Consider the following 15,970-nt stretch of genomic DNA (forward strand, 5'->3'; position numbering starts at 1 on the left):
GCCAGCCTGGGAACTTCCAGATGGTGCAGGTGTGGCTGTAAGACAAAAAGAAAAAGAAAATGGGATGGGGGAAATTGAGAAATTTTAAGAAAAATATGAGAGAATTCCAGGACTTTTGTTTGAAGCATTTATCATGGCTTCTGATCATGAATTCAACAAATATTTATCATGAACCATGTGTGTACATGGGCAAGTGAGAAAGTCAGAGAGAAAGGTGGCTCTTTCTCAAGCAGAAAACAAAAATAAGGCAAGTACATGTTTGCCTCCAGGACTGTGCCTGAGCTGTCACACCACGTGGTGTGGCCCATTCCTTCCCAGCAGAGCTGTGATGACCACCTCTCCTCCCAGAGAAATGGAGGGTGGCCTAATTAAGCCTCATTCACTGACTGCAAGCCTTTCAATGGTCTCAGATGAGAGTATAAATGTGACTCAAAGTAAATTCTTCACCACTAGAGTTTCACACATGAAGTCTAAAGAATGTAAGGCACTTTCAAACATAAACAGGCAACAGATGCCCCCACTTACCACAGTAAGTGTAGATATGGTTGGACTCCAGGAAACGGACCTTTAAATTGTGCAAAACTGCAGGCTCGTGTAGATAGCTCAAGGCAGTTAGGTCATTTTCTCCCACCAGGATATCTGGATTCCGCAGGAAGGGAAGCTGGTTCTTTTGGACGTCAATGGGGTACTCCTGAATCTAAGGAAAGGCAGTGAGAGACACAGAAAGGCACAGTTATGAAGCATTTGGCCTCTATTCGATGTCCTGTCTTGTCGGCTAGGATCATTACCCTAATATGATCATAAGTGAAGATAAATAACACATTTTAAAGAAAGGCAAATTGAATAAAATACCTCGGTTGCCATAAGAGACCAGCCCAGATGGAAAATCTGCTGATAACATAATCCCAATGTAGCAATGTAAAAGACTGAATGACATGAGAAATTTAGGATGCACAGCTAGATTTAATAAAGCGTTCTCTGCTTCTCAATGCAAAAATACTTAGTCTTAATTCTAGTTAATTTCTCCCATCTAGGAAAGATTTTTGGTTTGCTCCCATTTAATGCTCATGTTTCTTTACTCCTTTCCTATCAACCACTCACTTTTTGTTACTTTTATCTTGCAACTAAGAAACTGTGCTCCATAACTTGCATTCAAATTGTACATGTACTTTAGGGCAGTAATTTTATTTTGACCCAAAGTATGATAGAAGTTTGAGGGGTATGTGTGTGTGTGTAATTACGGAGTATGGCTACACATCTTAAGATCAAATTTCAGATACAAGACGTCATGCTTGTACTCGTAGCATACATCGCACTTGGACTACATAAAAAGTCCAAATATATTTATTGACAGTATGTTTAACTGACTACATGTACACAAGGTAATTCATACAAAGATGTAATTAATAAGAAGGTAGTGTTTCTTAACATTGAAAGGAGGAACTTGACTGTTGCTTATGGTGTTTTATTTGAGTATTACGTTTGTGGAAAGTAACATAATGTCTTTTCTGTCAAAGGAAATCTTGGTTACTTCATTTTGCTCTGGTTTCAGCTGAAATGCTCTCCTGTGACCCCCTCCTCTTTCCCTCCTCTCCCAGCAACAGTTTGTTTCAAGTTAGCCAACCAAGAAGAACATGTGCCCTGACCTGACCAATGGGAAGCGGACAGGTACAAAATTTGCATCAGGGATAAATAGGGAGGGTCTTTTCTTCCTTGCATGAGCTTTTTGAGTACCCGCGCCCTCCTCCCGAAGAGCCTTGTTGATGTGTCCCCATGTTCATGTGTCTCATTTTCCGACACTGACGATCCGAGCCATTCCCCAACAGGTTTGGGGGTTCGTCCAGGATTTGGGGTCCACTGGAGTGTGGATTCTCGAGCAGGGGAGACGCATCCCACAGCCCTGTTACTGTGGCCCTGAATTGAGAAGTCTGTACGTATGAACTTCAAATACGTGCAGGGTTCTCGACAACTCAGGCAACCACGGTGACCAGGCAACTACGTGCACAGACTGAGGTAGGAAAGATCATAGGGGCGATCAAGTATCTCCTTGGTGGTCGGGGAAGGGGGTTGGTAAGTCTCCAAGGGTCCGGTGAGACTGGCGATTTCGGGTGAAATCAGAGGATCAGAACACAATGCTGGGAAATGGGAGTTAAGTCTTCCTGACCTGTACCTCCACTTTGAGGATCGAATGGGGGGGGACCATATTCCTCCAGACAGTCCTCTGGGATTAAAGTATTGGGGCAACAATCCATGGACGAAGGACAAAAAAAAAAAAAAGATTAAATACTGTTGTTTTTATCTGGACACAGACCCCTATTCTCGCCCTGTCTGTCTTCTGGCCAAAGTTCGGATCAGATGAGGATTGGGTCTGTCAGCTGCTCAGTTTGCCCAGTAAAAGTCACCGGGGTCTCAGGAGGCAACTGATTATGCTCTGTTGGCAGCGGGGACTGGTGGTCTTTTTTCCCCTAAGAGTAGGGGACCAAAAGGATAAAGGAGGAGGAAACCCAAGAACATTCTGGGACCTCCTCCCCTCCATGGGACCCCCCCTTGGTTCAATGCCACCACCTTCCAATCCCCAAAATGGCACTGGCCCCCCTCCAGCCACAGTGCTGCTGCTACCGCTGCCAGGGGAGCGCAGGAGGGGGAGGGGTGCAGAGCCTCCCTCACGGAGTTAACAAGGGAAGGGGAGAGGCACAGAGCCCACTGTGCAGACACGAGCACGCTGCAGCGCCCTGATAGATCAAAGCCCACCACCTCAAGCAAACCAAAGGATACGGCAGGGCCTTCTTCCAGACTTAGGCGAGAGTTAAAACAACGTCAGGAGGATATTCAAAATTTTCCTTTTCCCACTGCTACCCCTGGGGAAGGACAAGAAAAGTGGCAAAAGCTCTTCCCACTATGGGAGGTTCCTTTGGATGGGGGAGGAATAAGATATGTAAATGCCCCTCTGACCAGCCCTGAGGTCTGAAATTTTAAGAGGGAATTGCAGCCATAGCTGGAAGAGCCATACGGGGTTAGATGTAGTTCAGTTCCTTGGACCACAAGTCTGTACATGGTCCAAATTAATGTCTATTTTGAGCAATCTATTTTCCGGGAAAGAAAGGGGGATGACTTGAAGGGCAGCCATGGCCTCATGGGAAGGAATCCACCCTTCCCATCTGGGGGAAGTTAGGATGGAAACTAAATTTCCCAACGAGGACCCTGGATGGGACAATAACAATGCCGTGGGGGCATATGATGGATGTGAGAAATCTCATAATTCAGGGAATTAGAGATGCCGTACCTCAGACTCAATTATATCTAAGGCAAGGTAAAGGGGAGGGACCAACTAAATTTTTGGAAAGACTCAGAGCTCAGATAAAAAAAATATGGTAGAATAGATTCCACTAACCCTTCAGGAAAGAACATACTCAAACCTCATTTTGTAACCAATAGTTGGCCAAATATTTCAAAATAAATTTTTTTTTTTAATATAGAGGATTGGAAAGAGAAACCATTAGAGAACTTACTCAAAGAGGCACAGGAGGTTTATGTGAGAAGGAATGAGGAATCGAATTCTATTTTATCAAGGGAAAAGAAGAGTAAGTCTGTCTTCCAGCTTGTTGTTTTAAATGGAAAATAGGGGACAAACTAATGGATACAGAAAGTGCAGGAAGGTTTTGGGGAAGCAGACATTGAGAGAAGGGTTAAACACTGTCAGAACTAAGTTTAAAATAAAATTAATTGAGTAAATTAATTTTAAAATAAGTTGGTGCAAAACTTGAACTTGGCTTTTTTTTTGTTAAGAAAAAAGTTTCCTTGGAATGTTACTTTGATAATATATTATATAATGTTCTTCTAAGTGATCTGCTGTATTTGCTTTTGAGATCTCTTGTAACTTTGGTTAAGAAAAAAAGTATTATCCACAGAGACCTTTGATTCTATCTGACCAAATTAAACAACAAAAAAGATTTATTTATAAACACTATCAAATTCTAACTAAAGTGCTTTTAACTCGGCTAACTTTAAAATGCTTCACGGGACCCTTGAGGCATCCAAAAAAAAGGTTAAATTTACTAGAATTATTTGAATGTTAAAATAGAGAGCACTATCAAATGAGTGGTAAACCTCAGATTATACAGATGAATAGATGTTTTTAATATAGATACCCTAGAACTTTTATATCCTGAAATTTGGATATGTACTGGTACTATGTTATAATTCTTTTTTTTCCTAGTTATTTCAAATTGTTATATGCCACAACAGTTACCAAGTTTCATTGTCAGTTTGCATTGCAATCAGATTTAAAATGTGCCTTAAGTCTTTTGTCACTGTTAGTGGCTTTACTCAGATACCTTTGTAAAAATGTTTCCTCTTCTAGAAAATCTATAGAAATAACTTTTTTAAAAGAAATACAAGTTTCTGACTTACAGACCTTAATGATGAGCTGGATAGGAAATTAAAAAAAAAAAATTCTAGGAGTTCCTGTCGTGGCGCAGTGGTTAACGAATCCGACTAGGAACCATGAGGTTGCGGGTTCGATCCCTACCCTTGCTCAGTGGGTCAAGGATCCGGCGTTGCCGTGAGCTGTGGTGTAGGTCACAGACGCGGCTCGGATCCTGCGTTGCTGTGGCTCTGGCGTAGGCTGGCAGCTACAGCTCCGATTCGACCCCCAGCCCGGGAACCTCCATATGCCGCAGGAGCGGCCCAAGAAATGGCAAAAAGACAAAAAAAAAAAGAAGCTGTTGTTAAAAAAAAAAAAAAAAATTCTAAAAGGGAATCTGATGATTTCATAAATAGTTAAACAAAAAGGATTGGTTACATTGGACTGTGTGAACTGGTGAATATGGTTATAATTTTATGGTTTCTATTTAAAATAATACTGGCTTTTAATCTGCATTTTCCAAGTATAAAGAAATTCTCCCCAACAAGCAACTCGGTAAATTATACCCTTTATAAGCGGAACTGAAACATTTCTCTCTTCTACACCTGATTTCTTCAGAGAATGGAAACTCTAGATAGTTCTTTGCTTTATCAGATAAATTAGGAGGGCCACCTTGTATGTAAGCCTGTAAAAAACCTCAAGGTATCTGGGTTTTTAAGAGGGAAGGAATTCACCGAGATCTTTAAGATAAAAATCTTTAAGACGAACCCTTGGCATGACTTTCCTAGCCCTGAGATTCCTTTTAAAAGCTTAGTCTAAGATTCCTTATAAAGTTCTAACAAAGCCAATTTAAAAAAAAAAAAAAAACCTATATGATCAATTTTATTCACGTAAATCATCAGGCCAAGGTTGTTGACACCAGACTTAATTGGCAAATAAATTAGTCTTGGTTTGGCTAATATTTGATAAAAATAAGAGTAATTTTAGAGATAAAGACATGTTTCAATGAAAGCTTGCTAAATCTGTTAATCTCACTCTTTTAATTGTGGTCGGTATCACTAAGACTTACTTCCTAGTTCTTTGCTATTATGTTATATCGCTGCAAAGTTTAACTGAGCTTCTAAAAAAACATTCTAAGCTTGTTTCTAAAGTTTATATCAGTAATCTATTTTTTGGATAAAGATCAGATGCCCCAAAACCTACAGCAAAGGCACACACACATTAAAAAGGACATAATATAAAAGACTATTTCCAAGCATTTAGAGGAAGACCCCAATCCCTTACTATGGAGCCAGCAGGAGGTACAACAATTTAGGGATTTAAGAGCGGCACTGACAGGTGCCACTTTTCTGGCTCTACCATCCTTTTGAAAAACCTTTTCATTTATTTGTAAGCATGGGCCGAGGAACAGCTCTAGGGGTCCTCACACAGAAACATGGGGGAAGCCACCAGCTGGTGGCCTTCCTTTCCTGCCTCCTGGACCCTGTCACCAGAGGATGGCTGAGTATATACAGTCCATAACCGCCACTGCCCTATTAACTAAAGGAAACAGAAAACTCATCTTTGGAGGAAGGCTGACTGTGAGTATAAAAACAGGATATGAGGACACAAATGCCTGGTTGAAATGAATAAAATATTCTGTGGACACACTGCACAAAGGCAGCTGTTATGCTTGCGCCACAGGGAGACTGGAGGCGCAAGTGGTTCCCTTTCCTCTGGGAAGGTCATCAGACCCACAGGGTCTTGAATATGTGATGGCCCTCTTCCAGGAAAAAACAGCTTGGGGAGTGGAGGGGAAGAGTCCAGTCGGACTTTGTCACTGCTATTCCCTGAGGTCAAAAGTTCTGCAGGTCAGCCCCCGAGAACTGTTCAGCAGCCAAATGAAAACATCAACTTCTCCTAGTATCTAAAACGACAAGAGGCAAAGGCAACTTTCTTGGGCAATCTGACCAGGTGAAGTGAAAGCCGGTCCTACATCACCCCCCACAATAAATTCCAATTCAAAATGCCTTGGGCAGTTATCTGGTGGTATTGTGGGAATCCACTAATGAGCACCCTTCCAGAAAATTAAAGTTAAACCTATATTTTGGTGCAATTGGCCATCCCTTTCACCCTGGCATTTAGGCCCCAATCTCAAACTCAGCCAATCCTGAGGGAATGAAACAACACCCCCCCCAAGGGGGGTACCCTTTGACCCCCCCAGGTCTATATTGACTTAATAGGTGTTCCATGGGGTGGCCCAAATGAATTTAAGGCAAGAAATCAGGTAGCTGCCAGGTTTGAATCTGTTCTCTTTTGGTGGTCAACCATAAACAAAAATGTTGATTGGATAAACTACATCTATTACAATCAGCAAAGATTCATTAATTACACTAGAGATACCATTAAAGAAATAGCTGAACAGCTAGGGCCAACTAGTCAAATGGGATGGGAAAATAGACTTGCTTTAGACTTGATGCTGGCAGAAAAGGGTGGAGTCTGTGTAATGATTGGTATCCAGTGCTATACATTCACTCCCAACAACACTGCCCCAGACAGCACCATCACCGAGGCCCTACACAGATTAATGACCTTAGCAGATGAGCTTTCAGAGAATTCTGGTATTAATGACTCCTTCATAGCCCTTTTAGAAAATTGGTTTGGAAAATGGAAAGGACTAATAGCTTCAATCTTTACCCCTCTAATTGTTGTAGTTAGTGTCCTTGTCTTAGTTGCATGTTGTATAGTTCCTTGTGCCAGGGGACTTATTCAAAGATTAATAGAAACTGCCCTAACAAAGCAACTGGGACCCCCTCCCCACCAAGTCAACATGCTTCTGATGGACACAATAGAACATGAGAGCCAAACCATGCTCAAAGAGTTTGAAGAAAAGAATATTTGATTAAAAAAAATGAAAGGGGGAAATTGTGGAAAGTAACATAATGTCTTTTCTGTCAAAGGAAATCTTGGTTACTTCATTTTGCTCCGGTTTTGGCTGAAACGCTCTCCTGAGACTCCCTCCTCTTTCCCTCTTCTCCCAGCAACAGTTTGTTTCAATTAGCCAACCAAGAAGAATGTGTGCCCTGACCTGACCAATGGGAAGGGGTCAGGTATATCACCTGCATTAGGGATAAATAGGGAGGGTCTTTTCTTCTTTGCCTGTGCTTTTTGAGTTCCCACGCCCTTCTGCAGAAGTAAAGAGCTTTGTTGAGATCTCCCCATGTTCATATGTCTCATTTTCTGACACTGACGATCCGAGCCATTCCCCAACAAGTTTCTTATGGTGTTCTTTTTCTTTTTTCCTTTTGCTTTTTAGGGCCGCACTTGAGGCATATGGAAGTTCCCAGACTAGGGGTGAACTGGAGCTGCAGCTGCCAGCCTACACCACGGTTCACAGCAACACCAAATCCTTAACCCACTGAGCAGACCTGGGATCGAATGTGCATCCTCATGGATACTAGTCTGGCTGGTAACCTGCTGAGCCACAACTCCTCTTAAGGTATTCTTAAAAATCATCTGAGAGCTTGTAAAAGAGTTTCCCTAACACAATTTATGTTCAGGAGCTCTTGGGTGGGGCCAAGGAATATCAGTTTTTAAAAATACCTAGGTAGTTCTGATATGGGTGGCCTGTGGATTGTATTTTAAGGATCACTAGTCTATACAAGCCTTTCAGAAAATTCTATGGACACACCCTCAATTTACTGGGATAGTAGTTAATTTTTGCTGTCCCACTTTTAGAGGGACCTGTACACCAAGTATTAAGGTATATTTTTAAAGCTACTACAGTTTTGGCTTAAAGTACTATGGTAATGGTGTTAAAATAGGCAGATAGATGAAACATAATAGCAAATCCAGAAATAAATGCAAGCGCATATGGGTAATTTATTCCTAACATTAAAATAGCAAATAAATGGTTAAAGGGGATTTTTCAATAGTGATAGGTAAACTTGAATCACTTAGGAAAAAATTGAGCCAGTGTTCTATTCTTCCTCATATTAAAATGAATTTAAGATGAAAAAAGTAAAAATGAAAACCTAAGAGAAAAATAAACCCCATGAGAAAACGTGGGTAAATCTTTGTAAAAGCTTTGAAAGGAAATACCTTTAAAGAGGGATACAAAAGCCAGAACAATAGAGGAAAATATTCATTAATTTGACTATAATCTAAAACTTTAAAACCACCATAAAACAACAACATATGCAGAATAAACTGAAAGACGGGGACAGTGATCCTGCATTACATATCAGAATTAATATTCTTAACATCCAAAGAGTTTTAAGAAGAGAAACCCCCAACAGAAAATTGTAAGCAGAATACAAGTCATAAGAACTACAAATCGACAATATATGAAAAACTATTCAACTTCACCATTAACAAAAGAGATGCAAATAAAAGATTATGAGCACCATTATCCATCAACTGAGCAAAGGTATAAAATCTGACAAGACCCTAACCAGGAAGGGTGCGGGCAAAAAGGATTCAGATTAATTTCACCTTTCTGGAAGGTAGCTGGCAACAACACCTGGTCAGAGTTTTTCATAAATATAGTCTTCCTTGGCCCCAGGAGACAATCTTACAAATGAGCAAAGACAGCGACTCTCTGAAGCTATAAATATGAAAGTAAAATACAACACAGACTTGTATTTATGGTCAGGCAGTTACCCACGGCATTCTGCTGAATCTAACAAAAGGCATGTTACAGAATGAAATATATAATAGGATTCCATTTGTTTAAAACTCTACACTAAGGTCTGTCTGGAATAATCCTCACAAAAGAGTGATGGTTATCTGTGTTAGTGAGGTTTTTTGTTGTACAGGTTCCTGTTGTTGGGGTTTTTTAAAATACTAATCAAGGCTATTTTCTTTCTGTGAAAAGCTCTTGTATTCTTATCAAACTTACTTCAAACAGGAGACCAGCAAACAACTGACTACCATAAAGATGCAGATAAAATTTCCAAAAGGTGGGAAACAAGAGGCAATGGAGACTGCTGAGGGTGGATTTCTCTTTCACTGAATTTCAGAGGTGGTCCCTCACCCCCTTCATCTCTGGCAGGGCAGGTGGTACCACTAGGACACAAACCAGAGCCACAGCAAAGACTTCCCAATGGAGATGTCCCCACCTAGCAGGCGCTTCACCCCCCTCTGTAAGCAGCACAGGGAAGCCAGATCCCCAACCGCAGAGCTCCCCCAGCCACCCTCACATTTCTCAGATCAGAAAGCTGGGACCTGAGCCTGGTATCTTCAAGCCCTGAGGCAGAAATGTTGGCATTCCCCCTCTTCTCAGACAAATCTCCCCCAAGGCTGTGAAGGGAAATGCATATGCAGTTCTGTGAAAACTTGGTCCAAACAATAAGCCAATGTTATTGGTTACAGTAAAATTGATAAGGACTAAAAATGCCCAGAGCAGCAGCAAAGAGGCAGAAGCTGCAAGCTCAGCATCCAACGTTAAAGACTTCTGGGACCTGACCCCCTTGCTATACAGTGGGGGGGGGGGGGGGAGAAAAAAAAGAAAAGACTTCTGGGAGTGGGCGGGGGGTGGGGTGTGCATCCAGGGGAAAGAGGGGATGGGAGATGTGAGAACCAGGTTTTTTTTTTTCTTTAACAGTATTTGATTCCAATGCTGCTGTTAGAACACTTACAGCTAACATGGTTTTATCTGAAATCAAAAGGTTTATGACATGATCAGAGACAAGGCACAAAACACTACCTAGTAACTGGGCCTTTGGAGGTAAAGAGGAGGCTGACCATTAACACCCTCACAAAATGAATGCTCAGGCACCCACACAGAGTGGACCTTAGCTTCCTCTCTGACCAGGAGCTGGGACTCAGGAACAGGTGGGGGACTCCAATGGGTCCCCAACTAGCAAATGGGACTGGACACCACTGGGAGAATAGAGGGAGGCACAGAAGAGAGGGTTGGTCTAGACCAGCACTCACCAACTGGGTAGCACCGTCACTGCTTAAACTGAATCCATTTAAGTGAAAACAACTAAAGCTTCAGTTTCTCATACAGGCCACATTTCAAGGGCCCACTAGCCACATGTGACTAGTGACTACCAACCTGGATGATACAGATAGCGAACATTGCATAGCAGCACAATGCTTTGTTGGAGAGCACTGGTCTAGGTTGCTCTAAACTTGGTGGATCTGAGATTCTACAATGCTTTGCAGGTGCTCAAAAAAAATTTTTTTTGAATGTTGAATAGAACATCTGATCTTTTCATGACCTCTCCCATATCTCAATTCATGTTCATGGGACAGGGTATTATACTTGGAGAACATAACCATAAAAACATCTTCAAATGAGAAATCCCAACACAAAGATTTAGAGCTACTAATAAGCATATATGGCAGAAAAGAGTGGGAGAAAGAAGTTTTCTTTATCTACCCATAGAACCAGAGATCTAGAGAAAAGATAAGCTAGTAACAAATCAGAAAGACAAATACCATATGATATTACTTAATTACATCTGGAATCTAATACATGGCAAAAAATGAACCTATCTACAGAAAAGAAACAAACTCATGGACATGGAGAACAGACTTGTGGTTGCCAAGGGAGAGGGAGTGGGATGGACTGGGAGTTTGGGCTTAGTAGATGCAAACTATCACATTTGCAGTAGATAAGCAATGAGGTCCTGCTGCATAGACAAGAAACTGTATCTAGTCACTTGTGATGGAACATAGAGGATAATGTGAGAAAAAGAACATACACACACACACAACGGGGTCACTTTGCTGTACAGCAGAAACTGACAGAACACTGTAAATCAACTACAATAAAAAATCTTTAAAAAACTGACATTTTTTGATTTGAGCAAATATATGTCAAGTTTGTTGGAGTCAGCAGAAGGAGGGTAGGATATCATCTATATCACCAATCAAAATAAAGGACTATCCTTTTTTAAAAAAAAAATTTTTTTAAGTGTAAGCAGCAGGCAAGGGATTGGGGTTGATCCAGAGGTGCCATATAGATCATACCCTGGTAGAAACAGAAGGCAATGGAGTTAAATCCTATATTCAAGTTATGGTTATCAGCTAAAGTAGTGGCTCTCAACCATTCCTACACCTTGGAATCCCATGGGGAGTATTTATAAAGATACTATGCTTTGTCCCATCCCCAAGTTTTGACCTAAGTAGTCTGGCTGTGCTAGGGTTCTGAAATGTTTTAAAACTCTGCAGGGGTTTCTACTGTGCAGCCAAAGTCGAGAACCACTGAAATCAAGTGCTATGAGGTATTGAGCCTATCATTTCACTTCTATAGATGGTGGTTTCCCTAACTGTAAGATGAGAAGACCAATCCCAACAATCTTTAAGGGCCCTTCCAACTTTATAGACCTAAAGTATTTAACTCAGGTCAGTGAATGTAGGGGTGTTCACTTCTGTGTCCTCTTGGTGAACTGTCCTGCAGAGAAAATGGGAGACCTCAAAGTTTGAGTCCACTTACAATCACTGTAATAGCAAGTGTGTGACTCCAGGTTCATTTAATACATACTAAAAAGTCATTTTACATTATGTTCTAAATATAAAATACATTTATTTAAGGAATGTTCTGCTCTGTCTTATTCTACAATAGTTCTGTCGGGTTTTTTGTTTGTTTTTGTTTTTTGGGGTTTTGTTTTTTGGTTTTTTTGTTTGTTTGTTTTTTGTCTTTTTGCCTTTTCTAGGGCTACTGCCATGGCATATGGAGGTTCCCAGGCTAGAGGTCTAATTGGAGCTGTAGCCGCCGGCCTACACCAGAGCCACAGCAACTCATGATCCGAGCAGCGCCTGCAGCCTACACCACAGCTCATGCCAACACTGGATCCTTAACCCACTGAGCAAGGCCAGGGATAGAACCCGCAACCTCATGGTTCCTAGTTGGATTCGTTAACCACTGAGCTACAACAGGAACTCCCATAGTTCTGTGTTTAAGTCCAATATCTCCATCTTCTTATTCTTCCCTTCATCCCACTTAGGACAGGCCTAAGAACAGGTATGCAATTACTTGAAAAATCAATTACTCTGTGACTCATGTAAACTTCTTGGTTAGGAAAATTGTTAGATTATAACGAAATAACAAATTAATCATGAAATCGCAGCAGCTTAGTACAAGGGTTTCTCTCTCACTCACGCTAGGTGCCCAAGGCTGGCTGGCAAGGAAGCTCTGCTCCATAATGTCACTCAGACATCAGCACATGACCTCCAGTGTCACCAGGCAGAGGAAGTGAAGAACATGGCAAACTCCCTTTGGGTTTTCTATGCTTCTGCCTGGAAATGACAGGCATGCATTCTACCTAGAGCTCTCTGGACAGAAGTAATCATGGGGTCCCACATAACCTGCAAAGGGGGCTGAGAACCATGATGGAACATCTGGATGTCCTCCTACCATAGTTAAGTGTTCCTGCTTCAGGAAGTCAGCAAGAAACTCTGAAGTAGCTGCCCAAGAAACTCTGAAGAAGGAATAGAAAAAACAGTAAAATAAAACCAGTGAAAAAAGAATGTGGGGTGGCAGAGTAAAGAGAGAGGGAGTAGTGGGATAAGTTAAGCACCTTTCCATGTTTCTGATGGACTTCTAAAGAGCCTTGACCCTGAACTTTTCATATTCTAAATGCTATATTTATATGTAGTCCATTCATTATAAGTTAGATGGAAAGTTAGACTGATGTACCGTTTTCACTGCTATATAACCAGACCCTGGCATATAATAATGGCTCAATAATAATTGTTTATAATGAATGAATGGTGATGCAATTAATTAAAGGAAGAAAAATCCCATAAATGAAAATGGACAACAACTAAGAAGTCTGAATTATAAACAAATTATAGGAGCATAAAAGTATGAAGTCAATGTTAATCTTTTGATTTCAATGCATTTCAAGGAAGGGAGCTTACACATTCTGTAGGATCATGAAGTTAGAAAAGTTTAGTTTTTAACATGGTGTTTTTCAGCAATGAAAAGTTCAGGACCATTTCCTCTATGGGCTTAAACCAGGGTCTCTCAGCATGGATACTGTTTCCATTTAGGACTAATATTTGTTTCTTGCGGGGGGGGGGGGGTCCCCTTAGCAGCAGCCCAGCCTTGTGCCCACTAGATGCCAATGGCAAAGAGACATGGCATGGCAACCAGACATTGCCACATATCCCTGTGGGGGTGGGGGGAGGGGGTAAATCACTGCTTCATCAACCTCTAAGCAGAAGCACCCAGGTGAAATACCCTAACTGATGGAAAAGGTCATAAATGTATGGATGGTAGTGATGACTGAACAATATGAATGCACTTAATGTCACTGAACTGAACTCTTTTCTTTTTCTTTTTTTTTTTTTTTTTGGTCTCCTTAGGGCTGCATATGGAGGTTCCCAGGCTAGGAGTCAAATTAAAGCTGCAACTGCTGGCCTACACCACAGCCACAGCAACATGGGATCTGACCCACATCTGCAACCTACACCATAGCTCATGGCAATACGGATCCTTCACCCACTGGGCAGGGCCAGGGATCAAACCTGCATCCTCAGGGGTACCAATCGGGTTCATTACCACTGAGCCACAGTAGGACGTCCTGAACTCTTAAAAATGGTGAAGACAATAAATTTTATGTTATATGTATTTTACAACTAAATTATTAATTAAAATGAAACTCACTGTAGACAAGATAACTAATTGTACTGGTAACAATATTTATAGGCAGTGTATTATTTTATAATTTTAAGGATACATGTTTTGCATATGTACAATATGAACATTGTCTTTCATATTATTCTTGCCATCCAATCAAAAAAGTGTAACACTGTCTCCATCATGGATGACTGAGCAATTGAGAACAAAACAAAGATTAAAAAGTATTGGATGATCTATAAACCAATATTAAATTAAGAAAGAATGGAAAAACCAGTAAAACAACAAAAAAATTAACTTATGTGCACTAAGAAGCTTTAGGTGCCAGAGGAATTACTACCAAATACCCTTAGCTCTTTGGTTTGTTATATGTACATAGAGCTGGCACTCAGTCTGCACGGGGTTAACTCTCTCTCTCTCAAGGTGTATGGTCTGAGTGCACACAGTGTGAGGACAACAGTGCCAGCTCTTCCGTGAAGCTGTTGCTTCTTGACTTGAAGAATTATGTTTGCTAACTCCTTGCTGTAATATCCTGGTATGTTGGGACGATTCTCAGACTTGAGCAACAGGGGCCCTTCCTGGGATGCTGCATCTGGAAGGGGTCCAACTCGGCAAATGCAAAATAGAAGCTTATTAAAGAACATGTGGTACCTCTGTCACTTGGGATCTGTGTTCAGTGTTGACAGTGAGAGTGCAACCCTCAATATACAGTCTTGGGACGAACACCTTCAGGCCCAGGAAGATGCCTCTGCACACCTTTTTTTTTTTTCTTTTTAGCTCTGAACCTGTGGCATATGGAAGTTGCCAAGCTAGGAGTGGAATTGGAACTACAGCTTCTGCCCTACACCACAGCCACAGCAACACGGGATTCAAGCCTTGTCTGCAAATTCCACTACCACTCAAGGTAACACGGGATCCTTAACCCACTGAGTGAGGCCAGGGATTGAACCCGCATCCTCATGGATCCTAGTTGGGTCTGTTAAATACTGAGCCATGAAGAGAACTCCCACTTCTGCCCATCTCTTACCCTGTGTTCTCGAAATCAGACAAATGTGTCCAGGCACCTTGAGGATTCATGGACCATGATATTACTGATGTTAGAAACTGACACTCTTTTGGAGTGTGGGGATGAACTGGGCAACAAAGAGGTTTAGATAAAAGGAAAGACAGATTAGCTTGTCAATCCTTTCTTCTAGAGAGCACAAGTGCAAAAAAATGAAATTCTCTCATAATGATACACCATCTCCCAGTTGGGCCGAATATCCAAATTCCCTGCTCCTTGTGCATGTTCTACTAGTGGTTCCAGAGGTGCTCACCAATTAGTACAGTGTTTATAACCACTGCAGACACGACGTATGAGGAACACTTTCAATACTGAATGTCACATTCCTCTCAAATCTGCTTCTATGGGGTATAAGCATGACATACCCAAAGCAAGACAGCAGCTCTTTATGCCGGCAACTCAATGGAGACTGAATAGCAGAATTGCAAATAACTTAATTTTTAATATACTAAATGCTTTATTTTTCAAGAATTAGAAATGTCAGATTTACCTAAATAATTTTTTAAAATGTGCTTTTAATATTTAAACAGACATAGTCTTACAACCCTATTCTTGCCCTGGCCCCACAAATGTTAGCAGGCTTGGCTACACAGACACAGTGGAGCACGCTGCTCTTTTCAAAGCTCACATCTCCTGGTCTTCCTCTCACTCACACACACTTAAAGGGCCTTTCAAACACGAGTACTCTCCTTCAGGGCGTCTGCTGGACACTGGATGCAAACTCAGTTGGAAAACAGAACTTAAATGCAAAACCATGGAAACAGGGGGAGAGTTTTCCCTGCCAGTAGGGGGCAGAGCTGAGCAGTTTGTAAGGGAGGTAGGGGCAGGAGAGACAAAGAATGAGGAAGCTGTATTTATCACCAAGGTTTGCATTCAGTAAGGTGCCTGACTTGACTGGGTTTAAGCAGAGTCTATAGTGCTAAGAGTTGACACACCTAGATACTGTGCACTAGATACTCCCCACCCTTCG

General features: G+C 41.4%; 1 protein-coding gene across 5 annotated transcripts in view; it reads right to left on the minus strand.

The window, feature by feature from the left end:
• MYO5B (myosin VB) overlaps window positions 1–15,970 on the minus strand; it is a 386,641-nt gene that overhangs the window by 200,639 nt on the left and 170,032 nt on the right. For all 5 annotated transcript variants that reach the window (XM_021093027.2, XM_021093023.2, XM_021093028.2 and 2 more), the window contains one exon: window positions 526–697. In XM_021093027.2, the coding sequence (XP_020948686.2) occupies window positions 526–697 (172 nt within the window). The remainder of the gene's footprint in view (window positions 1–525; window positions 698–15,970) is intronic.

The sequence above is a fragment of the Sus scrofa genome, chromosome 1 (genome assembly GCF_054392235.1).
Source record: "Sus scrofa isolate SSC_HxYL_T2T_F1_AM1 chromosome 1, Sscrofa_HxYL_maternal_Yorkshire_Landrace_v2.0, whole genome shotgun sequence".
NCBI lineage: Eukaryota > Metazoa > Chordata > Mammalia > Artiodactyla > Suidae > Sus > Sus scrofa.